General features: G+C 48.6%; 9 protein-coding genes across 9 annotated transcripts; 5 read left to right on the top strand and 4 right to left on the bottom strand.

The window, feature by feature from the left end:
* Nucleotides 1-1,596: 1,596 nt before the first annotated feature.
* On the top strand, nucleotides 1,597-3,289 carry N7500_001041 (MFS transporter; the record flags this gene model as incomplete). The annotated part of the gene is made up of 5 exons (XM_056672187.1): nucleotides 1,597-1,687; nucleotides 1,747-1,992; nucleotides 2,058-2,903; nucleotides 2,990-3,163; nucleotides 3,264-3,289. 5 exons carry the CDS (start codon nucleotides 1,597-1,599, stop codon nucleotides 3,287-3,289), a joined length of 1,383 nt encoding a protein of 460 aa, XP_056537760.1.
* Nucleotides 3,290-4,364: 1,075 nt separating this feature from the next.
* On the top strand, nucleotides 4,365-6,592 carry N7500_001040 (uncharacterized protein; the record flags this gene model as incomplete). Its single annotated transcript, XM_056672186.1, has 3 exons — nucleotides 4,365-4,980; nucleotides 5,031-5,144; nucleotides 5,196-6,592. 3 exons carry the CDS (start codon nucleotides 4,365-4,367, stop codon nucleotides 6,590-6,592), a joined length of 2,127 nt encoding a protein of 708 aa, XP_056537759.1.
* A 404-nt stretch (nucleotides 6,593-6,996) lies between these two features.
* On the top strand, nucleotides 6,997-8,059 carry N7500_001039 (uncharacterized protein; the record flags this gene model as incomplete). Its single annotated transcript, XM_056672185.1, has 2 exons — nucleotides 6,997-7,037; nucleotides 7,099-8,059. The coding sequence occupies 2 exons, from the start codon at nucleotides 6,997-6,999 to the stop codon at nucleotides 8,057-8,059; spliced, it is 1,002 nt and encodes a 333-aa protein (XP_056537758.1).
* Nucleotides 8,060-8,236: 177 nt separating this feature from the next.
* Nucleotides 8,237-10,229, bottom strand: N7500_001038 (chaperonin-containing T-complex alpha subunit TCP1; the record flags this gene model as incomplete). The annotated part of the gene is made up of 6 exons (XM_056672184.1): nucleotides 8,237-8,620; nucleotides 8,680-9,714; nucleotides 9,776-9,880; nucleotides 9,934-10,019; nucleotides 10,079-10,126; nucleotides 10,187-10,229. The coding sequence occupies 6 exons, from the start codon at nucleotides 10,227-10,229 to the stop codon at nucleotides 8,237-8,239; spliced, it is 1,701 nt and encodes a 566-aa protein (XP_056537757.1).
* Nucleotides 10,230-10,592: 363 nt separating this feature from the next.
* On the top strand, nucleotides 10,593-12,485 carry N7500_001037 (proline--tRNA ligase; the record flags this gene model as incomplete). Its single annotated transcript, XM_056672183.1, has 5 exons — nucleotides 10,593-10,981; nucleotides 11,049-11,179; nucleotides 11,231-11,291; nucleotides 11,344-12,404; nucleotides 12,475-12,485. The coding sequence occupies 5 exons, from the start codon at nucleotides 10,593-10,595 to the stop codon at nucleotides 12,483-12,485; spliced, it is 1,653 nt and encodes a 550-aa protein (XP_056537756.1).
* A 1,030-nt stretch (nucleotides 12,486-13,515) lies between these two features.
* N7500_001036 (uncharacterized protein) lies at nucleotides 13,516-15,634 on the bottom strand (the record flags this gene model as incomplete). Its single annotated transcript, XM_056672182.1, has 2 exons — nucleotides 13,516-15,509; nucleotides 15,562-15,634. 2 exons carry the CDS (start codon nucleotides 15,632-15,634, stop codon nucleotides 13,516-13,518), a joined length of 2,067 nt encoding a protein of 688 aa, XP_056537755.1.
* A 2,328-nt stretch (nucleotides 15,635-17,962) lies between these two features.
* On the bottom strand, nucleotides 17,963-18,970 carry N7500_001035 (3' exoribonuclease family protein; the record flags this gene model as incomplete). Its single annotated transcript, XM_056672181.1, has 2 exons — nucleotides 17,963-18,780; nucleotides 18,835-18,970. The coding sequence occupies 2 exons, from the start codon at nucleotides 18,968-18,970 to the stop codon at nucleotides 17,963-17,965; spliced, it is 954 nt and encodes a 317-aa protein (XP_056537754.1).
* A 2,015-nt stretch (nucleotides 18,971-20,985) lies between these two features.
* On the bottom strand, nucleotides 20,986-24,159 carry N7500_001034 (phosphatidylethanolamine N-methyltransferase; the record flags this gene model as incomplete). Its single annotated transcript, XM_056672180.1, has 4 exons — nucleotides 20,986-21,048; nucleotides 21,109-21,199; nucleotides 21,264-23,868; nucleotides 23,985-24,159. The coding sequence occupies 4 exons, from the start codon at nucleotides 24,157-24,159 to the stop codon at nucleotides 20,986-20,988; spliced, it is 2,934 nt and encodes a 977-aa protein (XP_056537753.1).
* Nucleotides 24,160-25,560: 1,401 nt separating this feature from the next.
* Nucleotides 25,561-26,916, top strand: N7500_001033 (kinesin family protein; the record flags this gene model as incomplete). The annotated part of the gene is made up of 1 exon (XM_056672179.1): nucleotides 25,561-26,916. The coding sequence occupies one exon, from the start codon at nucleotides 25,561-25,563 to the stop codon at nucleotides 26,914-26,916; it is 1,356 nt and encodes a 451-aa protein (XP_056537752.1).
* Nucleotides 26,917-27,169: the final 253 nt, after the last annotated feature.

Genomic DNA, 27,169 nt, shown 5'->3' with positions numbered 1-27,169 from the left:
CCCTTGATAATTTGGATACCGATGCCAGACGGAAAAGAGTATATGTTCGATCCAATTAATCCAAGCAAGATGGTAAAGAGATTAAATCACTTCATATATGAGAGAGACAAGAGAGGCATACCATAACACAAGAAACAAAGGGTCAAGATGCAGTGTGCACTGGCTGGATGGCTGAGTTCGCGAGGTCTCCAAGGAAACCTTGGTTATATTGTGAATTATATAATCTACAAAAAGAGAATCCGCCAATCATGAAGTTATTTATACTTGATTGGATGTGGTATCTTGTACGGCGGGCCAAGACGAGTAGTTGTCAGGCCAGTTCCTATTGTTTAGGCAAGTAGAACAATAGAGAAAGGGTATAGTGTTCTTGATGCTGAAACCATTTCTTACTACTCCGTGTCTCCCTAGCTATAGGATGAGGCACTCTGTTTTCTCTTTGTTCCTAATTGGTATACGCTACAACAATAGATCTATCCAGCCTCCGAGTCCTCCTTAATGTGTAAAGGTACTTACAAAGTCAATATTTAGTAAGCAATAAACAATCCTGTAAATGAAGAAGTGAAATATATATAATAACCCCGACTCTATTTTTCCTATACTCCGTACAGTATAGTCTACTCCGTACAGTATAGTCCTATAAGCCGGTCTCAGCACTCTAAAGTGAGGAAGCTTAAGAGATTTCAAGGCGAAGATCGAGCATATATTGAGAAAGCCATAAAAATTTTTTTTTTGACTACAATATTGAGTAATCTGTAGGGCAACTTAGATTACCTAGGCCCGATAAGAAAAGAATATCACCGCGCTTTGCGCGGCGTGATCTGCTTATGAACGATATATATAGGGTTCTCGGTCAATGTTAGCCGACTCAGGTCATGCCAACCCTTCTGGATAAGTTCAAAACCTTCCTCTAGGTATGTGCAAAATTAGAGATGTAACAAATCCTGAAAAAGCAGTAAAACAAAAGCCGAAGCTGAGGAGCTGAAGGCCGTGCATATCGATCGCCTCTTTTCTACCGGATATCACTTGTCACATAGCACTAGTGCCAAATTATTGCAGGCCTCTGCATGTATAAATCAAGGATTATACATGGAAAAATTTTGTCTACAACTATGGAATACATTGGTCTACAATACAGTATACTGTACTCCGTACAGCCTAACTACTTTCAATATATCTTGATTATAACAGCAATGGAACGGGGCAAAGATCGTATTCTCGCTAGTCTCACATGGAGAGCATCAGTAGATCTACATAGATCGGACTACTACATATAGGTAATTCATCGACGATCATGTCCCGATTCTGACATTTACAAGGCAATCTGTACCAATGTGAACATGTGTTCGCGCCAATACCAATTTGATTGGTATACCATGCAGTCCCTTGCCTTGCTCACCCTACTTCTTACTGGCCTTGAATAAAGCAAGTCTCCAGGTGTAACCCAGAAGTAGTAAATTAAGCCTGTTCTAATATTTCCCTTGCCCATGGACTCGAATTTTTTTCTCGCTTTTGCCAGCTTCCTCTATTCTCTTTTGCAATTATCCAGGACGGGAAGATAATTATTGAAGCATTGCATTTGTCTTCTTAATACACAAAATGCATCATGGTGGACAAAAGCCTCCGGGATATCAATGGCGCTCCTCGAAATTATTTATCCTCACTTGCGTTACAATAGCTCTGTTCTCGGGTTTGTCTGGTACTTGCCATATAGTAGCCACACGTGCTAATAGTATCAATATCTGCCAGAAAACTTCTTATACAGCTTCATCATCCCCATCCTGCAGTTTATACTCGAGGATCGCCTTCAGCTCGACCCAGCAAAAACACAAACAACTACATCAGCACTACTTTCGACTCACGCCTTTGTGTGCTTTATATCGGGGCCATTCATCGGTAGCTTGGCTGACAAGATTTCCTCGCGAAAGGTGCCGTTATTGCTCTCATTGGGAGGAGAGATTTTGGGAACGATTATTATTGCGGCTGCACCATCATGTATGACATCGTATTTCTTGATACTGTGGCGTCAAACACAACTAATCTATCTGCACTCCCGACAGTACCGGTGCTATTTCTCGGACGTGTCATTCAGGGTATCTTCGGCAATGCAGTATGGATTGTTGGCTTTGCAACGATTGCCGACACCGTGGGATCTGAGAACAGGGCTCGAGTCATATCTGCAATATCTGCGTTCTTCATTTCCGGGTTGTTGGTTGGTCCTATGGTCTCCGGGACACTGATTGATCTGATCGGATACTGGCCAACATGGCTGACAGCAATCGCCATTCTGGTCGCTGATATGATTATGCGGCTGATCATGATCGAAAGCCCTATGAAAGGAGTCGAAGATGTGGAGGACTCAGTGCCGGAGATTATCACACCAGATGAGACTTCCTGTCTTATTCCTTCATCTGCAAATGACGACCGTGAGCAAGGATACCATACAAAACGGGACGAATCACTACTCTCATGCCCCTCCCAATCGCCAGCTCAAAACTTCTACAAGGTCGTTCTTAGTCACCCCCGGGCCCTTACTGCCATGGCCTGCCATGCTACCAATGGCCTTTCATTGGTTGCTATCGACACCACTTTGCCACTGCATGTCACGCGAGTCTTCGGTTGGGACACTTCCCGAGTAAGCTTAATGTTCTTGCTACTGCAGTTACCCACTCTCTTCCTCTCTCCACTTACCGGGTGGATGAAAGACCGAATGGGCACAAAGGTCCCGTCTGGGGCTGGGCTACTAGCTACGGCGTTGTTGCTTTGGCTTCTGGGCACGTCAGGCCCGGATGGCTTATCATCTATTGGCTCCGGTGAGAGAGGCCAAGCCGTCTATATGGCCTCGATGCTTGGATTAGGGTTGGCCAGGACACTAATCACGGGCTGCGGAGTGATGGAGATGACCGGTAAGTTGGTATAGGCAATTCTGCCTCTTCTTCGCATACAAAGGGACTTCTTTTAATGTGAATGACTTGTCTGACGTGTCTGCCAGGTGTAATGATAGAGTTACAGGAAACACAGCCTGCTATATTCGGGCCTAATGGTGGATTCTCTCGGGCTTATTCCCTCACCAATATGAGTTGGACATTCAGCATGTTCATCGGGCCAATACTTGCAGGTTCTCTCACACAAACGGTGGGATATTACTACATGAACGTGACTCTCGGTAAGTCTACTTCTTTTCATCAGTATCGCGCCATTGTCAGGGTTTCTAACGATTGGTTCCATTTCCACAGCATTTATCTGTTCTGTATGTGGTGCTTTAGCGTTGTTGTACTTTCAAAAGAAGTAGATCTGGTTCAAATCCCAGTTGAAAGAAGAAAAAAACATAGTCAAGAACATACGTATGTACTTATTTATCAGTAGGCACTTGAAGAACATCCAAGTTAAGAGCTAGATATAGATAGGTACTTCCAAGCCGACGTTGTTGAAAGAAACAATCCGGTCCAAGCAATACAGGCCTCTGCAACTGAGATTTTTCTCAAACAGAGTCCACTGGATGTTAGTGTCTTATGGGTTCAATGACTCGCCACCCACTTCAGGATTCCTGGGAAGGGACCAGCGTCGAAAGACTGAAATTGGCGACACGGCGGATAATACACCCTCAATGGTTCTCCCGAATATGGCACCGCAAGTTTTCGAGCTTTGCAAAGCGATTTGTGTCTTCTAGTTCGCGATGTCTGTTGATATAATGAAAGGTGTTCGCGTCTTCGTTCAAGATCACTCCAGTCACAGTGTCATCTAGAAGCCAAGGAATTAAAATTGATTGAACAAAGTCTTGGAATTCTTTTCGTGGTTCGCGTTTTGTTTTGATTTGCTCTGATCCGGCATGGAGAAAAGAAGAAATTGCACCCTTCAAGTTACTTGGATCCACCACGTTTGGTCTCTCAAATGGTAGAAGTCTGCGAGCGACTGTTGGGGCCGGGCTTTCCGTTGACTAACAAGTTTTGGTCTTCACAGTAGGACTTCAGCTCTCGATCAGGAGTAAAATGATAGATAGCTGCAGTTGGGTTGTAGGGAATGTCGAGGGGAATGCACTGGGCCATTGAAGATCTGAAATTGAGTGTTGACATCAAAGTCGTCAGTCCAGATGTCTGATGATTCCATGACTTTTGAGATGAAAACAAGGGAATGAATAGCTCAGGGGTTTATTCGAACCCTTCCAAAAGATCACGAGTTGAGTTGGCAGGAGTTATAATGTGCGTTGAAATGCCTTAAATGCTTTGACACGATCGCGTCACGTCGCGACACGAAAAAAGATCCAACTTCCCCGATTCATCTCTCCCCCCTTAGCCTTCCAGCCACCAGATGCATTCATAGCCCTCTTTGTTTTCTTTCTGCTTTTTTTTTTTTTTTTTGAACACACAATGGACACCCTCAGTCTCCCGGAGGTAGCCCGATCAGAGCCTGTCCTTCCTCCAGAGCCACCCTCATCCCCGCCGTCTATTGCTTCGGATGGTCCCAGACCTCGAAAACCACCAACTGTAACACCCCGGTCGTTCCGTCGATTCTTTACCCCGCGTTCTCTATTGCCAACGGGGGATACGTCGATCACGCCCTCAACTAGTCGCCAGGCCTTACGGGCACTAACATCGCCCGCGGTGAATCGTCTGGGGCCGGCTTTTTCGAGAACCTCCAAGGCTGGTAGCACCAGAAGTCCTCACGATGGCTTGCCGGAAGACTTTATTCGAACCCCGAGCAGGAAACGAAAGAACTCATTCTCTTCAGTTGTTTCTCCGCAGTCCTCACCTCTGAAGAGAGTTCGTGTCCGGTCACCGACGCAGGATGTGGAACAAGATATCAAAATTCCTGACATCGACATCCATCTTGATGCACTAGCACCGCCGAGTTCACCCAAGCGAAACCCTCCGGTGGCCCCTGTGCGCCGCTCTAAGGCATTGCAATCATCTGGTGCTTTGTTTATGCGAACTGTGATGGGGGCTCGGGCAAATAAAGTAACCATACGAGCTAACTCTGGTGTTGGTTGGTTTCCACCCCCTGGCATTCTTGTACACCTCTAACCTCCGCTCTAGGCTGGCAAGATCTTACCTCCAACTTTCACTCGCAACCGGGGGACCATCACATCTGTCAGAGCTACGCATCGGAGGGCTCATTGGCCCTTCCATTCTGTAATGCTTCATGCAACAGTAAGTCATGTTTCACTTGGCTGTTCTTTATACATGCTGACAATTGGGAAGCAAATTCTCTTGTTGCGGTGGGCGACGAAGAGGGTGGAATTCGACTCTTGGATTCATCGATTGATGAAGAAGCCGGGTTCACCAACGCATATCTTGGGTTCCGCCCGCACATGAACTCAATCATGGACCTCGAATTCTCATCAGACGACATGCTACTGGCTACCGCATCTGGCGATCAAACCTCTCTTATTATTGACATGACAACACAACGACCCATCCATTGCTTATCGAACCATTCTTCCTCCGTTAAGCGTGTCCAATTCCAACCTGCGTCTAACAACAAAGTGCTTGCCACGTGCAGTAGGGATGGAAATGTCAATATTTGGGATCTTCGCTGCAAAGGGTTTGAACGACCCGCGTTGCAAGTCCAATGCTCCCTAGAATCTGAAACGGAAAGCACTACCACCACCGCGCCCCCAAAAATGCTATACCCACACGTTCTGAATACCATTGAAGGTGCCCATGCATACACAACCTCTCATAAACCAACCGTGGACAAAAATGATGCCCCACCATTTGGCCGGACCGACATCACTGTTACTTCCCTCGCTTTTCTCTCGCCTGGCCGCGAAAATCTCTTTGTTACGGCTTCGGAGGCTAGCGCAAGTGTCAGACTTTGGGACTTGCGAACAGCGCACAACAATCGTCGTGGTCGACCCGTCATCCCTCTGTCTACAACACAAGAGCCAGAAAGCCATGTGAAATATCGACGCTTTGGCCTGACTTCCATGGCCTTTGGAGGAGATGGCTCACGTTTGTACACACTTTGCCGAGACAACACTGTTTACGCGTACTCGACATCACACTTGATTCTCGGGCATGCGCCTGAACTTTCACTGAACAACAACCGTCCACGAAGGACTGGTGGCTCTGATAAGGACGGCCTTGGACCTCTCTATGGCTTCCGCCACCCTCGTCTCCAAATTTCATCATTCTATGTGAAACTGGCTGTCCGCAAAGCAACTCAGGATCATCCGGAGATGCTGGCCACTGGGAGCAGCGACCACTGCCCCATTCTTTTCCCTACCGATGAACGATACCTCAATTCTCCCGTGAAAAAACCAGCCGAGTCTCTGCCTAGCAGGAGCTCTCTTTTCAATACCCGCCCCGGAGTTCGTCGCACCAACTCTGGAATCGGCTTGACCGGCCGTCTCGAAGATACTATTCCAATCCACCATTCAGGCACCCCTCTTATTGAAGGTCATCAAAAAGAGGTCACTGGCCTGTCTTGGACGCCATCTGGCGATCTGATAACCGTGAGCGACGACTACTCTGCTCGATGCTGGCGTGAGGGACCCGAGGCTCGCGAGCTTCGAAACGGTGGTGAAACCGAGGGCAAGCGCTGGATGTGCGGCTGGGCTGATATGAAAGACTCAATTGACGACGAAGATGAATGATTCCCCCGCGTCTCCTGTGATTTTTATCATTTTGCATATCCGAGGTGTCTGGATGTTTCTTTTTTTTTTTTTTTGTTTTTTCTACCTGTGGGCATTATACTGGCGTTTGGGAGGGCATATTAATTAGCGTAGCATACCCTTTATCTCGGGCTTATTTGTATTGTCTAACTGAAACAAATATTTTCTTCATCCATCAAGAGTCCGATTATTGCAATACGTCTTCCTTGTTTATGGCTTAGTAGATTAACGCTTCCAAAGGCAGGGTGAACTAAAGATGTCCACATGTGTATGTTGGGGTCGCCCCGGGCCATATAGACCGATAAGAAAGATAAGACCGACCTCGATGAAAAAAAGTTCCACCGACAACTCCAATCCTTTAATCTTCCACTACAAAACCACCCAAAATGCCTCACAAACACAAGAGACGCGGCGAAGCCGATTCAGAGTGAGCGATACAAGTCTGCGAACCCTATATATATCCCCAACTAACATTCCCCTCCCGTCAGGCACTTCAATCTCCCACCCTCAGAGATCGCAAAAGCACTTCCAGTCCGCGATACAGCCAAGCCCAAGCTAGGCAAGAACGGCAAAAAACTCGCGAACAAGAAAGACCAAAACCAGAGCGCCAATAAAGCACCCACCCACCGCCTCAAGAATGTCACCGAAGACGACACCCCGAAAGCGTTCCGCCGCCTAATGCTATACCAGCAGACAGGTCGACGAGCTCCCTCAGGACTAGAGACTGGCGAGCGGAAGCGCAAGCGCAATGCCACAGACGACGAAACAACGTCATCAAAGAAGTCCGCACCGGCAGCGGAGACGCAAAAAACTAAAGCCGCTGCTAAGGAGAAGGCCGAAACGCCCAAGATCATGCCTGGCGAGCGTCTGGCTGAGTTTGTGGCGCGCGTTGACCGCGAAATGCCATTGTCGCAGATGACCAAGAGTGTCAAGTCTGGCGATGCCAAGAACAAGGAGCAGCACAAGCGGACGAAGCATGAGAAGCATCTGCTGCGACTGCAGAAGGGGTGGCGTGAGGATGATGCGAAGATTCGGGAGAAAGAGCAGGAGGAGCGAGAAGAGCGGGAGTTTGAGATGGAGGATGAGTTGCGCCAGTGGAAGGAATGGGAGATTGAGGCTGCTGGAGGGAAGAAGAAGGCTGCGAAGAAAAACAAGAAGAAGGGATCAAATGCTAATGGGGGTTATGACAGCGGGGACGATGATCCTGATCCTTGGGCGAAGCTGAAGAAGCGTGACCAGGAACGGAAGAAGAATCCATTGGAGGTTGCTCAGGCGCCGCCTCAATTGGTTAAACCCAGGGAGATCTTTAAGGTGCGCGGCGGAGCTAAGGTTGATGTTGCCAATATCCCTGCTGCGGTTGGAAGTTTGAGACGCCGTGAGGAGTTGGCTGGTGAGCGGAGGAATATTGTTGAGGAATATCGGAAGTTGATGGCTGCCAAGCGCCAGTAGCGGATATAGACCCAGTAAAATGGACTGTTTAGGGCTACGGGTTTCATGTATCTACTTGCAAGAGAAAATCATTCATATGCAGTCGCAGTATAAATGAGAATTTACTACCGCTGATCATCTATGTCACATCATATTACTGCCTTTTTGGGGATTGGGGTAGTCAAAATGAGCTTAGGCTTAGTGGCCATGGCCGTCATCCTGCGGCTGCTCGGGGTCCAGCTTGATGATCGTGTCAATGCGCATGATGGATATGCAAGCCTCCACAGCACTCTTGAGTTGCTTGATCTTGCTCATGCTGGGCTCCAGCACACCAGCCTTCAGACTGTCGTGAACCCGTCCCTTTGTCAGATCCAAACCATAGTTGCGGTAAGTCTTCTTCTTGGCGATGGCCTTCTCCTCCTCGTTAGCATCACCGTCCTGCACACGCTGTGACAGGGCGTGGCGGACACGAAGCTGTGCAACGAGCTCAGATGAATCCTTCGCTGCGTTGACTGCCAGAGTCTGAGGGATCACAAGGAGAGACTGTGCGAACTCGCCAATAGCCAATTGCTCACGGGAGCCCTTTAATATAAACGTTAGAGACCGAAATAGAGAAAGGAACGGTGAACTATGTTACTTACCACTGTGACGGCGAATTCCTCGAGGTAGATGTGAAGTGCGGTTTCCACGGCTCCACCGCCGGGAACAATGCTTCCGCTCTCCAAAGTGCGCTTGATGGCACAGAGAGAGTCGTGGACAGACCGCTCCATCTCATCCAAGCTGTACTCGTTGGCACCACGGAGAATGATGGAAGCCGCAGTGTGAATCTTGGTACCCTTGATCAGGATACACTCGTCGTCCGAGATACGCTCTTGCGAAACAGACTCGGCGTGTCCAAGGTTTGATGCCTCGAACTTCTCATCTCCGTTGAGGTCAGAGAGGGTGCTGACCATGGTAGCACCAGTGGCCCTAGCAATGCGGCGCAGGTCCTCCTTCTTGCAGCGACGCACAGCCATGGCTCCCTTCTCAACAAAGAGCTTGAGAACCATATCATCAATGCCCTTAGTCGTGAGGATGACATTAGCACCAGACTTCAGGATCATTTCAACACGCTCCATAACAATGCCAGACTCGCGCTGACGGATCTTCTCCAATTGATCGGGGTCTTCCACTGTAATCTGAACGCCAAGCTTCATCCGCTCCTTCTGCAAGTTCATGTCGAGAATGGCAATCTTGGCATCGGCCACGTGGGTTGTCATGGCCTGGGAAGCAACAGTGCAGTTCAGCGCGTAACCGTCCACAAGTACGGACTCGGTGCCACTCTTTCCGTGGGCCTTAAGCAAGTTCACGGCCTTGACTGGGTATTTGACCTCGCCTCTCTGGTTTACAGACTTTACCTGCAGCATTGCATCCACACACATGTTTGCAAAGAAATCGGAATCGGAACCGATGATCTTGCTGGACATTGAAGTTTTCGCAATGTTGACCAAACTCTCCTTTCCGATATTATCCACCTTAGTCGTAACATTTTCATTCATATACTTGACGGCTTCGCGCAGGGCAATTCGGTATCCGTTGATGATCGTGGTAGGGTGTATACGGTTCTTCATCAACTCGTTGCCTCTCCGGAGAAGCTCAGCGGCGATCAAAACAACTGAGGTAGTACCATCTCCGACCTGTTGAAATTGATATTATCAGCGTGCGTGTTCGAGATATGTGTGATATAGAGGCACGTACCTCCTTGTCCTGTTGTTGGGCCAGATCAACAAGAATCTTGCCCGCAGGGTGCTCAATATCAAGAAGAGATAGAATAGTAGCTCCATCGTTCGTCACGGTCACATCCTGCTAGATGTCAGAAGCTGCAGCAAAGCTCTACAGGGGTTATCTTTCCATACCCCTATGTCGTCCACCATCATCTTGTCCAAACCGGACGGACCGAAGGAAGATTTGATGACATTGGCGATCGCCTGTGTTGCCAGAACTGCAGGGGATCAATTATTGGCCATTAAAAACAACAAAATCATCAATATTTCAACATACCATTCTGCTCACGGACATCAGCACCGGTGATTTTCTGCCCACCCAAGACTGTGCGAGACTGGTCAGTTTACTGCAACGAAAAACGACGATCGCTCAGATAAAACCCACACAGTGTGTCCGCATTCCGCGGTGCTTCAAAAAGGCCTGCCATATTTAAAACAGACGATGTAATATGAGCTATTGGAGTGCGATGGCAGAGCTGTCTGGCTTCGGGGGGTTGCTGTGGGCACTAAAAGTTCTGCCGAGGCGGTGTGCTAGTAATTTTCGATATCGCATCCCACTTTACGGAGGGGAGTCATACCCCGATTTCGCTTTCTTGCAATCCTAACTTTGATTCGGGTTTCCTCATTGTCTAGTCAGACAGTCGCTTCTTCACCATGGCTAGCCAGAACCCCAGCGACGCCCCCGCCTTCGAGGGCGCTGCCCCCCAGACCTTGCCTGACCGCACTCAAAACCCCCCGCCGAGGAGAAGGAGTCAAAGAATGCCGCCAAAAAGGCCGCGAAGCTCGCGAAAATGAAGGCCGATAAGGCTGATAAGAAGGCCTCAAACAAGGGAGAGAAGGGAATTGGCAAACCAGAGGCAAAGAAAGCTTCTAAGAAGAAGGTTGAGGGTGCCGCTTTGATCGGTATTGATGTTTCGAAGGAGGAGGACTTCTCCGGCTGGTACCAGCAGGTTCTCACCAAGGGTGATCTGCTGGACTACTATGATGTCTCCGGTTGCTTCATTCTCAAGCCTGCGCTGTTCTTCATCTGGGAGGAGATTCAGGAGTACTTCAACAAAGCCATCAAGGGCATGGGTGTCAAGAACTGCTCTTTCCCTCTGTTCGTGTCTGAGGATGTTTTGCAGCGCGAGAAGGACCATATTGAGGGCTTTGCCGCTGAAGTCGCCTGGGTTACGCATGCGTATGCTGTCCCTTAGCCATTCTATGACTTTTTATTCTTCAATTGAACTACACTGACATATTTCCAGTGGCTCAACCCCTCTCGAGAAGAAGATCGCCATTCGTCCCACTTCGGAGACTGTGATGTACCCCTACTACGCCAAGTGGATTCGCAGTCACCGTGACCTCCCTCTTCGTCTCAACCAGTGGAACTCAGTCGGTGCGGTTCTTGTTATTCCTCCATAGTGTCGAATGTTACTAACATTAACAGTGAGATGGGAATTCAAGCACCCTCAACCACTGCTCCGTTCACGCGAGTTCCTTTGGCAAGAGTATGTTTTTGGCACTTATTTTTGTTCAACATGACATACTAACAATGCGCAGAGGTCACACCGCTCACCTGACTGAAGGTGCTGCCCGCGAAGAAGTCCTGAGCATTCTTGATTACTATGCCAAGATTTACCAGGAGCTTCTTGCCGTGCCTGTCGTCAAGGGCCAGAAGACCGAGAAGGAGAAGTTCGCCGGCGGTAACTACACCACCACTGTCGAAGGCTACATCCCCGCCACTGGCCGTGGTATCCAGGGTGGTACATCTCACGGATTGGGCCAGAACTTCAGTAAGATGTTTGGCATCACCGTTGAGGATCCCAGTGCCACTGTTGACGAGAAGAAGCCCCCTCTTCACGTCTGGCAGAACTCCTGGGGTCTGTCGACCCGTTCACTGGGTGTCATGGTCATGATCCACAGTGACAATAAGGGTCTGGTCCTGCCTCCTCGTGTGGCTGAGGTCCAGTGTATCATTGTCCCAGTCGGTCTCACCGCCAAGACTACCGAAGAGGAGCGTGAGAAGCTCAACGCTGAGGTCGACGGTCTCGTCGCCGTCCTTGTTGCCGCTGGCGTCCGTGCCGACAGCGACAAGAGCAGCTACTCCCCCGGCTGGAAGTTCAACCAGTACGAGCTTCGTGGTGTGCCTCTGCGCATTGAGTTCGGTCCTGGCGAGTCTGCCGGTCACTTCGTTACCACCGCCCGCCGTGATATCCCCGGCAAGGATGGCAAGGGCAGCATCCCGATCTCCGAGCTGGCCACTGGCGTTCCTGCGCTCCTTGAGACCATTCAGTCTGACCTTTACAACCGCGCTGACGCTCAATTCAAGGCTCACCGCATCCAGATTACTAACTGGGATGACTTTGTTCCCGCTCTGAACAACAAGAACATCTGCGTTATTCCCCACTGCTTGACTGAGGAGTGCGAGGACCAGATCAAGGACATGAGTGCCCGCAAGGCCGAGGAAGACTCCGGCGAGGCTGAGGATGCCAAGGCTCCCAGCATGGGCGCTAAGTCTCTGTGCATTCCTTTCGAGCAGCCTGAGGGTATTGAGAAGGGTGTCACCCCATGCTGCAACCCCAAGTGCCAGCGTACTGCTGAGAAGTGGTGCATGTTTGGCCGTAAGTACCTGATTATCCTGGATTTTTCACATCTATGGTTCATGACAAAACACTAACTATCTCGATTTAGGCTCTTATTAAGCTACTGTGTTGCATCCATATCAGGTCTTTCATCTGCTGCCGCCAAAACTACCATCAATCTGAAGCAACAGTGCCCGCTACACCGAGTACTGAAGGCATTCTATTTTGCGACACTCTTTAGTGTATAGTGAATCAAAGTCGAAGCATCAAGTTACATGACATTCTCTTCTGTGGGTTCCAAGGCGTCCCTTCAAAAGGTTGATTCGTCATTATGGAGTTTAGGGAGAAATGGCAGGTGGTGGCAATGATATTATGAAAATGAGACATGTCATTATTGCTTTTCTAGGGTTTTGTTTCATTCTGCATATCCGCTTAGCTTTTCTATACTATCTCGTAACCTAGCATTGAGCTATTGATAAACAGCGTATGAACAGTGCAAAACATTATCAATTCTGGCGGATTCGAGTTTCCGAGGGCAAAACGCTATACTCAACGAGCAATAGTAAGCTGATAGAAACAGCATGCAGGAAATATGATGGTATGCTTGAATCAGAGTACCTGTACGACTAGTGTAGACTGAAATTAGCCAAATATACTCGTGTCATGAGAAGCGAGACGATCGCCTGCAGAGTGAATAATAGGATATGTTAATACATATAGCTGGAGCTTTAATATACACCGGTAATAAGATAATAACAAGGTTGACATGACAGGAACACCGGCCAAACCATGCAACCACGGTATTAAGACAATAAGAAAACATCTGCAGTTTGGCAAGAGCTGGGACAAGACGAGAGGAAAAAGACAAGGCGAGAGATTGACTAGGGTTATCTGAGACTGGACATATGGATAGAAGAAGGTATGATTGTGACAGTGACAAGGATTGACCGGTGCCATATCGAATGTTGTTTCGACAGGGCTAGACGAAGGCTGGAAACGATTGAACGACTTTTTTGGGGAAAGCAATAAGCCGGGAGAGAGAGAGGGGGAGAGAGAGAGAGAAGGTCATGAGAGCATCGTTATCATGCAGCAAAGTAGGAACATCCCTGCCTAGACTGGTGAATCATCCCAAAAGAACGTTAAAGCCATTTTAATAAGTCTCGACCGAGCGTGAACCACGAAGCTGCATTCGAGCACGAGACAAGGGCGACAGACTATTTCCGTAAAGATTGGATGCACCACCACGGCGAATCTGCTGAGGCCAATACATCAGCTTCTGCGCCTCATCCGCCGACGCAGCATCGATGACATAGCGGATGTTATTCTCATCTACGCCTTCGATCTGCACACGCGGCGTGCTCAAGTCAGGGAGATGGATGATCTCATCGTCGCTATCTTCATTTGAGTCATCGCTCGAAGGAGCGGAGTGAGCTTGCATGCAGTAGACGGTTCCGGGAACAACAGGCACATCAGAGGCTGTGCCGCTTGGGTTTCCGATGGATTCTGAGCGTCCTCGTTGACGAGTTACAGATGGGCTTGCGCAGCCGCCGGTTGAGATGGGTCGTTGTTCACTACTTGCGTTCAGCACGTCCAGGTACGTGATTGGCTCTCCTGATCCGGGGCGGGTGATGATGGGCTCTTTGTCATGTTGGAATTCGGCAAGGAAACCTGGGGTCGGGGCTGGAGCGTCGGTATGTCGACGGCGAGCGGGAGAGCCGGAGACTTTTCGTAGAAGACGGTCGTAGCCGACGCTGGTTGAAATGCTACGGCGGTTTTCGGGGGTTCTCTTGTGCTTGAACGAGTTCCTACTCACGAGCCGGTTCTTCGCTGAGGCGCTTCGATGGAGTGCAGTTTCCGGTCTGGAGCCGCTGCCGAACTCATCTTGCTCTGGCGAGGGTGTGAATGGAGGCCCTGGGGCAGGCGGTGGGACTCGACGGAATGCCTCGTGGGAATTGACCTCGCGGACTATAGCGTCTTGTAACGTCTCGTGGGTCGGGTCGGAACCTTGGGCGGCCTTATAAGCCTTGCTGAAAAAGTCCATCATGTCCGAGGCTTTGAGGCGTGAAGGTGATTTGTGGGGACTGATTGGGCTGGGAACCGGTAAAGGACTGTTCATAACTTCTGCAATGCTGGGGGTCTGTCGCAATTCGGAGGTTGAGGGTGTTGGAGGTTGGATGGCACGGTGTCCAATTTTCGGGGGTCCTTTTGCAGCTAATTGCGTATTGATCGAGAGTCCTCGCGCATTTTTCTTGAAGCCTGGCTCTGATAGTTGTGGCGGAGGGAGCGAGCTCTCTGTGGTGCGAGCTATTGTAGCAGGTTGACGTGGTGCCGAAGGAGCCGCGGCAGCGGCGTTATTATCGCCCATGGGGATGGGAATTGTAGGACTGTCAGGTAGAGGAGTGTTACTCCACCTTTTGCCCTGTTTATATGCAGGAGGAACCCCCAAACGCTGGACAGGAGTTGGTGGTGCATCTTCTTGTGGGACAAAGTCTTCGTCTGCAGACAGGCTCGGCGCAGACCTCTGGAGTCTAAGGTGGTTGCCAATATGGGACTGTGATCGTGGAGATGCAGTACCCGAGTCATCGTCTGGGGAGAGGTTTGTCCGTAGATTTTCGGCCGACGCCCAAGTCGGCCTCCCTGGATCCCGCTTCCTGGCTTTGCGCCGTTGGCTTTCGGGGATCCGTACTCTGCCAGGCGCAGCTGGTGATGACCGAGAACTTAAGTGGGATAAAGAGCGGCCAGGGGTGCTATATTTCGCAATGTTTCTATCGGCCACATCCTCCTGGTATAGGGCCGAAAGTATACCCGAGCTGGCAATTCCATTCCGGTATTGGATCCGTAGAAACCGGGTCATGTTTCGTTCCGCAACATCCTCGTTATACAGGCTGACAGGAGGGGAAAGAGGTTCTGGAGTAATTGTTTGATTGCGCTCCGTAGCGAACAGAGCATCCATCAAGTCGATATGTCGGCCATTTGAAGGTTTGGGAGGCACAAAATTAGTGCTCAGAGGCCGCGGTGGGGATTGAGAAGATGTCGGCCGTGCCAGTCGATCATGTAGATCTTCGAATTGCTTCTCGATCTGTTCAAAATGATGCGCCACATCCAGTGACTGCGAATCTCTGGACGGGAAACCCCCCAAAGTGACTTCGCGTAGGCGAGTCAACCGGATGACAGTAGGGTTGGTCTACACCATAACCCTCGAGTCCAAGGCTGGTTGCCGGACGAGAAAGAGACTTATCCGTCTGGAATAGTTTCTTCAATGCAACCATTTTGAAGATTCGAGGTAAATATCAAGCGCAACACAGGCGCAATTGGGAAATGAATGGTAACGACACAGTGAGAATAAGATTGAATAGTCTCAAGCTAATAACTGAGAAAGCGAGACCTGCGGTCATAAATCATTGAGCAATTTGATGTCATGGCATCCACGATGATTGACCACACGGTCCAGGTGTCATATCAGAGGCAAGGCGAGAGAAAGAAGATAAAGTCCCAAAAAGTACAAAGTATCACTAGGCAGTCAAAGATGCAGATCCAACATCTTGTGAATCAGGGGGACTCGCCATGATAAGATGAGCAACGCTAAAAGTTTAAGAATATACGATGCACTGCCGGTTTCTTTGTTCGAAAATTTGCGTCGGCAATTGCTCTTTTCTGTCCTATTTCGGATACCCTTTCGAGTCCATTCCGAGTCCATTTAGGAGTGGTCGGTTCTTTTCGGCCTAACACTGCCCTATGTCAATAGCTGTATCTGAAGGAGTCTATCCTGCAGGCAATGTTTCTTGCTCAAAAAACTTCCAGACTGCATTATAGGCTGAGAGCTCAAAAGCTGCCCCATTTTAGGCTGTGATCCACACGTGCAGTTTTTTTTTTGACAGGATCCATCCCCGAGTGACGGGAATACAGGTATGCTCTGGTGATTTCCCAGGGGCATCCACCAGCGATCATGCGCCAATCAGAGCTTCGTCGAGGGAGTCGAAGGTCTAATTATGTCCAGGAGATGACGATAGTGGATTTGGGCTTTGAACTGTGACATGCGATGGAGCTTCTAATTTCCGCACGAGCCGGTTATTGGTGTGACGAGGTGATCGACCGTGAGCCGTCTGCTTAGCGGGAACACACGAACACCAATTTTGGCCGGTAATTAGAGGTGTTTATGGAGAGGCGGATGGAGTAAAATCCGACTCAAATGAAGTGAAGAGAAAAAAGCAAGTTCAAGCTTACAGCGGATGTCGGATTCCTTTCCGCCAGAGTGCACTCCATATATCGTATGAATGTACGAATAGTACTCTGTACTCCGTCCCTCCGTACTCCATACATCATAGTACATATTCTGTTCACTCTCAGGGGCAAATTGAAACACTAGTCTACCAGCCGATCTTTCACGTTCTTTGTGATAGCCCTGCAGGTGGAGTTCTCGACTCTCGAGTTCTTTGCTCAACTACTTCGTACGGAGTACAGAGTACACAGAGTACAACATACAAGTCTGTTCATTTGTATACGAACTCCTCAGATCCGATATCCCACGATCGATCGATTCCGATGGGTCTTGCTTTAGATCGTCATAACTTGATTTAGGGGAAGCCGGTAGTGTTTACTCCGTACCCGCCTAACGTTCAACCCTATATACCCCTTTTTTCACCGGGTTTTTTTTTAGAACTGAAATTTTTTAGTCATTTCGACTTGGGTTGTGATAAATCGTAGACAATCTACGGGGTACGGAGTAGCTACTCCGATATTTTTGGTATTCAATCGTGTATATTGTACTTCGTACAGATGACTTTAACTAAGCCCCTAGTATACCGGTTTAACAACACCGAGGGGAAGTGACATAAAGACATAGTACTCACTGTATATGAATACAAAAGCAAGCACAGAGTCGAAACATGGTAATTCAAAGCTTAGGCCATCTGTTTGCAAGCCCACTATAAAACTGCCGTACCTATACCTACATACCTACGGAGTACGATATCTTGCCCCGGGTCAACTTGCCGTGATTCCTCGAGAAGACGGAAGTAGTCGGGTTGAAGTGGGCCGGGCCTAGATTTTGAAATAGCAATATTAGAATGGTGGCAGTGACATGTTGTCTGACTATATGGATCCTAAACACTGTTCTGTCCGTAAAATCCACATTGTAGCTTACCGTGGTAATATGAAAAGCATGAGGTATTGCTCTAGACGTCGGATGAAAAAGCCATTTTGTTCTGGTCACTTGAAGATCTACATAGTCGAGAAAGTTACTCTTCGCCTACCTTATGTCTTTCCAATGATCGGAAACGTAGCCCGGCAGTCTGGGGGGTTCACAGGTCACAATAATGTTAGAGGTCCATTACGGTCATAGACGAGTCGCTAGACATTGTGGATCGACTGTAGGAGACGTTACGGTCTGATCAAGAGCAGCATTTCCTACAGTAGCTGTGCTTCCAATAGACATGAACTTGTGTAGATCTCTAAGATGTATCTATGGCGAAAGGCTAAGGCATACTGTAACACAGCTTCAAATGGATCGTTAAACAGGTACACCGAAAAAACTAGCTTATCGCTACATCAATGATAGAGCCTGTAAACTTCATTCATTCGTTATGTGGTGTACTATTTTAGACTTGACCAAAGGACCTGGCGATAGATTCTCTCACGGCTTCAGCCAGGACAGTATTAGCACCACGAGCTGCATCAACAGCTCCGTCAATCAAAGCCTCATGACCTGTACGCCCATCATCCTTATCAAGAGCCGCCCTTGAGCTATCACCCTTGAGCCAAAGCTCAGTAATCTCATCGCGCGCAGGCATGTATGCCACCACACAAGCTGACAGAATCGATCGATGTTCCGCAGGATCAATATCAAGCATGAGTCGTGGGGCAGATGATGCCGACTGATTTGAGTCGTCTGATACCAGAGCAGCAACACCACCGGATACAAGGTCAAGACAGTCAATGTGGGCATCCGCAATGGCAGCAGAAGCCGCTGTGATACAACCGGCGAGAACGTTCATCATTCCCCACGACGCATCATGCGAGTCCGGGGCATCCCCCCACCAACGGTCATCCTCTGCTTCAATGATTGTGAGAGTGATGTCCAGGCCACTCTTGGGCCAGCGTTCGGCAATGATTGCGCCACGGAGGGCAGTCTCTAAATGTACGCCAAGGTCACGCTCGCTGGCATCACGAATATGTCCCTTCCGCTTGCGAGCGGCGAATGGCGCGTACTTGACATGAGTGGTAAGGACGAGATTCGGTGAGAAAGCAGCAGAGCGAGGGAGTGGCTTTGGTCCATGGACAGTGCAAGCAAGCTTCAGTGCTGAGGAGGGCGGGATCAGAGATTTGGGATTGGAGCGGGCGGCGGCGAGAGAAGCGGATGGTTCAAATTCAAGGTATGAGGAGCCCGAGGCAGTTGGAATCAATCCTGTTTTGAGGACTAGAGTATTGAAGGTCAGCTACGATCAACAAGAAGCTTGTCGGCGATTCATACAGATTTTCCTTAGTTCGGCGGGTTGGCGCTGGCGCTGGGCGCGGTTTGCAACGCCTGTTGAGGATTCTTGGAGAGATGCAAAGACTGGAGGTCTTGTGCCACCAGGTGGCCCATTGATACGTCTTCTATCAGCCATTTTAAGTAATTTGGCGCAATACTGAAGCTGTCGAGATATCGCGATGGCTGAAGTCCCAGAAACGGAAATCTTGGGTGTTTGCACTGTTTGTATGCCCCACCGCCTAGCGCCGTTTGGCTTTTTGGCGACTTTTCTTCAAATTTTTGTCTTCCTCTTCTTTTCTCTTCTTCACACACACCCTCTTTATTGAGAAACAGAGGAAACTCCTTCTAATGTCGATGGAGTTGACTCTTGATATTCCATATATTTCGCCATATCCATCACTAACATGCTAAATGTGAGTACACTTGAACCCTTCCAACCCTGTCTTTATGATTGAGAGAGTTCCAACTCCTGTTTGGCGACAAAAAATGGGCCATGAACAAAACATGCATCACCATCTGATTATGACACCAAATTTGCAATTGTTTTTCAATATTCCACTGCTATGCATCAGGGACTAACAATTGCTTGAAGACAGAAACACAAACTCTCTTAATTCTCGGGTACATTGAGGATCTCTTTGAAAATATCAACTAATAAGGTAAGACAACACTTTCTTCTTCCTTTCCCACCTGCACTCATTATGATGAGAAAACATTTTCAGTTCTGCTTCTGCAAAATTTTTGAAGATAACAAAATACCTTACCAAAAACTCCTGATCCTTCTTGAGTCATGATCATTGCTTTTCATTCATCCTGTCATCGACAAGAATGCTGACGACTCAAAAAGATCTAGCTGTAATTCCCATATAATTTCTGCTCTACATTCATTCAAAAGGTACATCATTGTCTCTATTGCACTGCACGTTGCCCCCCAGTTATTATGATGACAACCAGTCTATCCATTCAATGACCCCTCTGGGGACCGCCCCTCAGGTTGCACCCAAGCCGTACAGCATGCATGGAATACAGGCTTCGATCCATTGTTTTCCATCTCCCTCATACTGGACCATTCGTGCCTTCGGGTGTGAACGGGAGGAAGGTTGTGGAGTCTGGAGGCTTTGGGCTCGTCGTCGTCTGGTCATGTTCTTTGCATTGTTGTCTTGTCCGCGGCATGGTACTGCTATACTTGACTTGTGTTGGTTTCCTAATGCTGGGCTGCTTATCCGTCTTGGGTGACAGTTCGGTGCGAGGGGCCAACAGGGGAAGGGATGAATTAATCCGGCTTGACTGAATACTATATATGCTTCTACTTTTGCTTGCAATCGTGAAGCTATTCGTGCTTGTTTTGCTCCTTCTGTTCTTTTGGACTTTTGCTGACAGCATTTCAAGCTCTGCCTAGGTCTGCATCTCAGAATAACATCCATTAGCATATAGTTTAATAATACACTTCCATAATAGTGCATCTTGAACCATAAATATCTTCATAGTAATCGAGTAACCGCGTTTGAGTGTTCATCTAGGGGACGGGTCAGAGTTCCTTGAGTGAAGCTGCATCTTGTTGTGCGTCGATGTTCGGATTTATTTTCCGAGTGCTAGAGCTGATAGACGAAAGGTACCTTGGAGACCCGAACGTTTTAGGTGCACGGTAGTCTTTTACAACTATGTATTCTACAAGCTCCGATGAAGATGGGCACTTCTACCGACTTTACGAAACTGCAGGCTTTGAATCCCATTTTCCTAAGAGTCATAGAGAACGAAGGTAGAAGCAAAGCAATAGATTTCTCTTAAAGCTATGTACGATGAAGTAAAGAAAAAGTAGGCCCATCACCAAAACGTCCCCAAGAGGCAAGACACATGAAAATCACCCCAGCCCCTGAAATCTAAACAAAACATGGGAATCATTATCTTGAACTTCGCATCCTTTGCATGCAAGACAAGGAAAGCAAAACAGGACTCCTCTTTCCTTCAGTACATGGTTTTCTTAACTGTGGCATCTTTCTTTTTTGTGGTTTTGTTTTTTTCTTGCTTTGGAGCATCCATCAATCGTCGCCAAATCCATTTGGGATTGACGCGTGTCGTTCAACCCGAGTCGCCTTCCGCCATCCTAACTGTATGGCTGGGTTAGACGCATCGGGACATTGCTTGGAGGAATCAAAATTTGGCCTCCTCGAGTGGTGTCGTCGTTCCATTGGATCTTGACATGCTGTAGGGAGCCTGCATCACCGAGTTAGCTTTGGTCAACAAGCGCATTTCAGCCGGCAATTTGATACTTACGAGAACTTTCTTGGCATTGCAGATTCTCCAAGCCAGGTTCCGCACGTTGCCATCGGCCTTGACAACCTCAGGTGCTAATTCGATACCGAACCTGCGAGACAAAGATGTTAGAATATGATACACGATCAGAAGAATCTTCAAAAAGAGGAACTTACATCTGATGGACAGCAAAGACAACACGTTTGGCAAACTTGCCATCCCGTTCCACAAGGGTACCGAACTGCTCGTCAACAGTCTCCGGGGCGATTTCGGGATCACGATCGAAACAGTTACGAACGACAGGCAACAAAGCATTCTCAACGGCTGGTTCCATGAGAGAACCGCCATCGGCAATAGTTTCATCCTCATCCGACCGGCGAATACGAATCTCGAATGGCCTCGAGATAGCCATGACATTATGCATACCGTTGTGGTGGTAACGGAGTTCGAAGACACCCTGGGTCCAGAAGAGCTTGTCGCCAGAAAGAAGGATCTCACCAGATGCAAACTCGCAGGGGTCCTGACCTTGAGGGTTGGACGACGGGATGACAACATCACTAGTGAGAATGCCCTTTTCGCAAGTCGAGTTGTCGTATGCGCCTTTGTTGGTTGCGACCCATCGGCCTTGTGATGACACACGAGTGACCTCTCGCGAGGTATTGTCTGTGACCCGGTATAGACCGATCCAATCCTTCTTGCTGTGGTGCAGCGGGGCAGTCCATTTAACCTTGATCGGGGAGCCGTATTCAAATGTCAAGTCCTTGAGATCACCACGGCGGTCCAGGGGCATGCGTGCATTTGCACCTTCGCGACCCTTGTTCTTTTCGCTCTCCTCGAAAGACAGAGCGCTGGTACCTTCAACCGACAGAGAATAATCGCGGGCATCGAATCCAGCAAGGTCCGCATCAATTCGAGAGATTGTGACGCGAGCAGGATACTTTTGGAAGAGAGCAGTGGTGTCTTTAACAAAGGTGTTGACTCCCGCGGCGAGTTTAGGTCGGGCGTTTTCAAGCATTTCCTCGATGAACTCGAACGAGTCATCAAACATCTTGTCAACACTTCCGTGCAATTGCTTGAGGGAGGGTGGCAGGGATCGCTTCAAACTCTTAACAAGACCAGCATCCTGGCGAAGGCTACGACCGTACAGCTTCTGCATGTGAGGACGTTCCACGAATTGAATGAAAGCTAGGCTAAGGATGTGACTCAGCAAGGCGAGGAAAGTGATGGCTCCGCTACTAGTGATGAGAACAGCACCCCACACACCTGCGAGACCTAGGACGCGTTCTGGGTTGTTGAGGAAGCGGTAAATGCCGTTGTAGGTGAGCTTTAGAGAATCGTCAAAGAAGAAGTCACCGTAGAACCAGCCGAATTCACCAAGAGACTCGTAGATGCTGACCGAAGTCCAGATTTGCAGACTGATCAGGCCTGCTCCGAGCACGTGTCGGAACAGAACCAAACCATAGCCCCAATCGGCCGGGAAAGTGTACATCTTCCACACGGCAGCAATAAAGCTGGAGTAGCACAAGACCATGCTGAGATGATAAGTGCCCTTCCACTGGTTCCACGCTTCCTGCGGCGTGTCACCATACTTGACGAAGTGCCTTGTCCAAGACTTGGTGTTGGATTGATTCCGAAGGATATACCCGATGCCTACGGAATACCAGATTCTGGAAGCGGCAGCGAGGACCACAAACAGCAACTGATACCCTGGTGTAGAGGGTGTCAGAGCTGTAATAGAGAATACAAGAAGTTGAACCAGCACGATCGATGAATCCGTGGTTCTATACAAATCCAGGTTGCGCAGCCCCAAGAGGTTGCGGACGGACTGGGGCGGCTTGGCCGAATACGAAGATGTCGCGTTGGGAGCCTGGTCTTCAGACGGAGTTGGCGCTGTCGGTGTGTCTAGATCCATGGGCAAGCAGGAAGAAGAATCCGCACAGGTGGAAGAGCGCTTTCTGGGAGGTGGCGGATTATAAGTTTTGTCGATGTGCGGATTCTCCACCAGAACCAGGAAAATGAATTGTGCTGCATGGGCAATGATCGAGATGAGCAACACTTTATAGCTGGCTGCCATCAGAGAGATTCCGTAGTAGCCGGCATAGCCAACCGAGTACATGGGGTGAGGTGCCATTTCGAACACGCCATCGAAAGTCAATTCCTGATCAATGAGGTAGAAGAAATCACCCCAATACCAGGCATAGTCCTTGACCACTCGATGCGCATCTAGTTTAACCCAGAGGTTAAACAGCACTAGCACGATACCTGCGGACCACCGGAGAACAGTCATGAAAATACTTTCGTCAACGGGTTGGTGGCCACAAGCTATCGCGAAAAGGCAGTAGGAAGTGAAGTCACACATGAGGATCAAGTCCACAAGACGTCTAAAGACAAGCCAGGTGTTGTATTCAATTGGAGCATTGTCGAACGAGTAATCCTGCGGGATCTTGGTTTCCAATTCCCGTTTGATCCAATTATACAATTTGGGGTGGGGATTTCCCCCAGTGGCAGGGTTGACAAAGACCTTGGTCTTCTCGGCCCATCGAATCAATGTCTTGTGGTGAGACTGATTGTGAAGCAACCATCCAATTCCTGCATTGTAAGCCAGGCGCCAGAAGAGGTAGGTGGCTGCAAAGACCGGGATTTTGGCACCCGCGGGCAGTGCCCAGAGAAAGAAAATATGACCCGCCAATAGAACCAACACCACAAAATCACCAAAATTCTTTGGCTCAGACGGCGAAAGCAACTGAGAGACCATATCATGAGTCTGAGGGACCGTAAACACTGAAGATAGGTCGGACTCGGTTAGCAGCGGGCCATCAACAAACAAACAGAGGGTTGGATATCCAGTCAAGTCCTCCATTCAGTTACAAACGTAAATTAATACATGACAAGCTTACCTGTTCCATCGGGAGTTCTCCCAAATGTCTTCAATTCTTTGCCATCTTTGCCCTTCATCTCCGCTTCCCCGGCGGCTGTTAAAGCCTCGCGACCGACTGTTGAATCGACGCGTAGATTTCTCTCACGTAGCCCATCAATATCTTGATGGGCCCCTGTTGAAAGGCCTTGATCCATGGTGTACCACTTTACAAGGGTGTTGAGAGAGCAAAAACTGTTGAGAGAGAATGTGACGACAGAAGCATGTGATAATCAAAAAAGCGGAACTATGCTTAGTCAGTGGGCTCAAAATGGAGTGGACACGAGGTGCTCCAGGGCTGTTTGGTGATTTGTTCCCCTTTGTGTCTTAGGGCTTTTTTTTTTTGTTCCTAACAATTGGAGATCTGTCTCCTTTTGAAAGACAAAGAGAAGAATTTACCGAGGAGACCAATTATTATTTATATCAGTCCCGACCGAGAGTGGAACCGTTGAGACTCGAGGTCTATCAAGAGGGGGTCCTCCGAATGGAGCGGAAGGAGAAAGAAATGGGGCCCATTGATCAACCCAAGACGGCTAAGTCGCCTTAGTCCGCTTCGCTACGAATTGTTGTTGGGAAATCTCTCTCTAATCGTATTGAGAATAGGCTTTGGGACACCCATGTCTCCTGTCTCTTCCTAAGACATCTTGTCCATGGATAATATACACCCGATCAACACTGATCAACAGCGGGGTCGTGCAGGGCGGCAAGTGCGGCCAGTACGGAGTATGAAGTTGTGCGAGGCACCGTGTACACTTACCGCCTGCATGGTGCGCATTTCCTCTTGGGCTCGAGCCCCATATATAAAATGCATTATGATCGTGTCCGCATGGTCCACGGGCGTGACCCATGGCCAATGGAGTATTTGACATCATCGACTTTCAATCCCTGGTTGTTTATCAAAGCCAGAATGGAAATTCCTCGTTACAATGGATATCTGAATATTGAGATTGGATACTCATCATCGTGTACGTTCTGTCTACCTCACTGGGCTGGATTTATTACGCGGTATGCAGCAGGGGTTATCCAATCGAAGCTGCAGCCCAGGAACCCCGCTTGTTATCCTAGCATGTTGGATGCAGGCTTTTGGTCTGTTTCACTGGGCCACGTCCATCCTCCAGTGGAGGCGCTACATCAAGACTCTGGTCCCTCCCCTGGTTAAGTGCTGACAGGGCCCGGGATTATTTCAACTCGGTGGAGCTATTAATTATTATTGTCGAGTGAATACATGTTCACGGGTAGGACTTGCATACCTAAAATGTAGGTAGAACCCGAATGGGCACATTAGTGGTATAGAGTACAGAGTACTCTAGTGTCCTTCGGGATTTGAACATTTATTTCGGCTTTCTGAAGTCTATGTCAAATTCATTATTTGAACCTCATGTCTGATAAAAGCAGAGGCTTTAACCCTCGGTCAATATGGTAGCGTACTGGTCGTGTTGATGCCTCGCCCGGCCCCGGGGCTTGCTGCCTCGTTACATAAGCAAACTGCGCGACAGTCCTGGAGCCTGGTTCCTGTCTTTTCTCTCCTTTAGACGCCAAATCACTCGCCTGTAAGGAAGATGAATGTATTCAAAGTATGGGTGAGATGGCGACCTCTCAACCAGAGTGACGCCGAAACAGGAGAAATCCAGCGGCAATATGGCCAGCATCACAGCAATCCACAATCATGCATCTCTGTTACTTCACCTTTACAAACTAAAGTACTTTCCACCCGAGAAAAATCCTGGAAGAGTGGATTCTCGTTTGATGGGATCATTGAATATGATGACAATAATCACTTGGTATTCAATCGCGTCGTTGCACCAATCATCCCACAAGTCCTGGAGGGCAAGTCTTGCAATTTCTTTGCATACGGCCACTCAGGAAGCGGAAAATCTCATACCATGATTGGCTATAACTTTGAGCATGCGGATGAATTTGGGCTTTGTTTAGCTGCTGCTCATCAACTGAGCGCTGCGTTAGAAGACATCAATGTGGGGGATAGCAAACATCAGTTCGGCATTGGGCTCCGTGTGTTCGAGTTGCGAAAGAATATTGCTTTTGATCTCCTCAATGAGCGGAACGAGTGTTTTGTTCGCGAGGGATCCGATGGCCGGGTCTACATCCGTGGCGAAACAGAAATGTTAGAAAATGGAAAAGTGAGAGTCCGACCAATTGCTACAAAGGCATGTTGGAGCTTCCAAGAGCTACACCGGGAGCTACAACAAGGCTTGAAGCACCGCCAAACTGCGACATCGACAATGCATGATCAAAGCTCGCGCACGCATGCCGTGATCGAACTGGAAATCATCACCAAGGAGCTCCTGAATGCGCGTGATCAGGTTGTTGAGCGGCAATCCGAGCTTGTTCCTGTGGGGAAGCATGCAACGGATGTTTATATTGAGGAACAATGTCGTGCAATTGTCCAGACCGAAGAGGGGAAATTCGTTCCAAATCCTGATTATCAAGTGGACCAAGCGCGCGTCGATGCTGCAGAAGCAAAGAAAGCCGAGTTTGAATGTCGCGTGAAAGCGGCAGAGGAGCATGAGTCTGAAGTATTTGCGAATACCGCTCGGGCACATCGATGTCTTGGTGGCAAGCTTGTGTTTGTAGATTTGGCTGGCGCTGAGTTCCTTTCCAGCACGACTGCGTCTGCGCTCAAACAAACACCCCAAGAGAAGCAAGAAGGGAGACAGATAAATACTGACCTTCTCGCATTGAAAGAAGTGATCCGAGCCCGATCGAGCAAGAAACCTCGTATCCCATACCGTTCCTCTCCATTGACTATGGTGCTACGGGAGCATTTCGAGACATCAACCGATACTCATTCCGCCATTATCTTGACTGTTTCGCCGGAAGTCAATCAGTACACCGCAACGACAAATACACTAAAATATGGAGATCTGGTTGGTTTGGCAAATGGACATAAGAAATAGTTAGATATGCCTTACCCATACTTGTTTGGAGGCCGGGTTCTCCAAACATGCCTTAGGCTCTAGTTAGTTTTTTTAACAACTATATGAAATACCCTTCTGTTCTCCAATAGTTCAGAATTCTAGCAGTGATCACGTCAAATGAAACATTGCACTCGGGACTTTCCTACACTTGCACCTGCAAGGGCTCCGACACCGCAGATATGTCTTGCCCCGCCAATCGCGGCGGGTTTTTAGTCATCCCCGCTTATCAAGC

This window comes from Penicillium coprophilum (genome assembly GCF_028826855.1).
Source record: "Penicillium coprophilum strain IBT 35676 chromosome Unknown utg000001l_segment0_segment0, whole genome shotgun sequence".
Taxonomy (NCBI): domain Eukaryota; kingdom Fungi; phylum Ascomycota; class Eurotiomycetes; order Eurotiales; family Aspergillaceae; genus Penicillium; species Penicillium coprophilum.
This window is presented reverse-complemented; position numbering and strand designations above follow the sequence as displayed.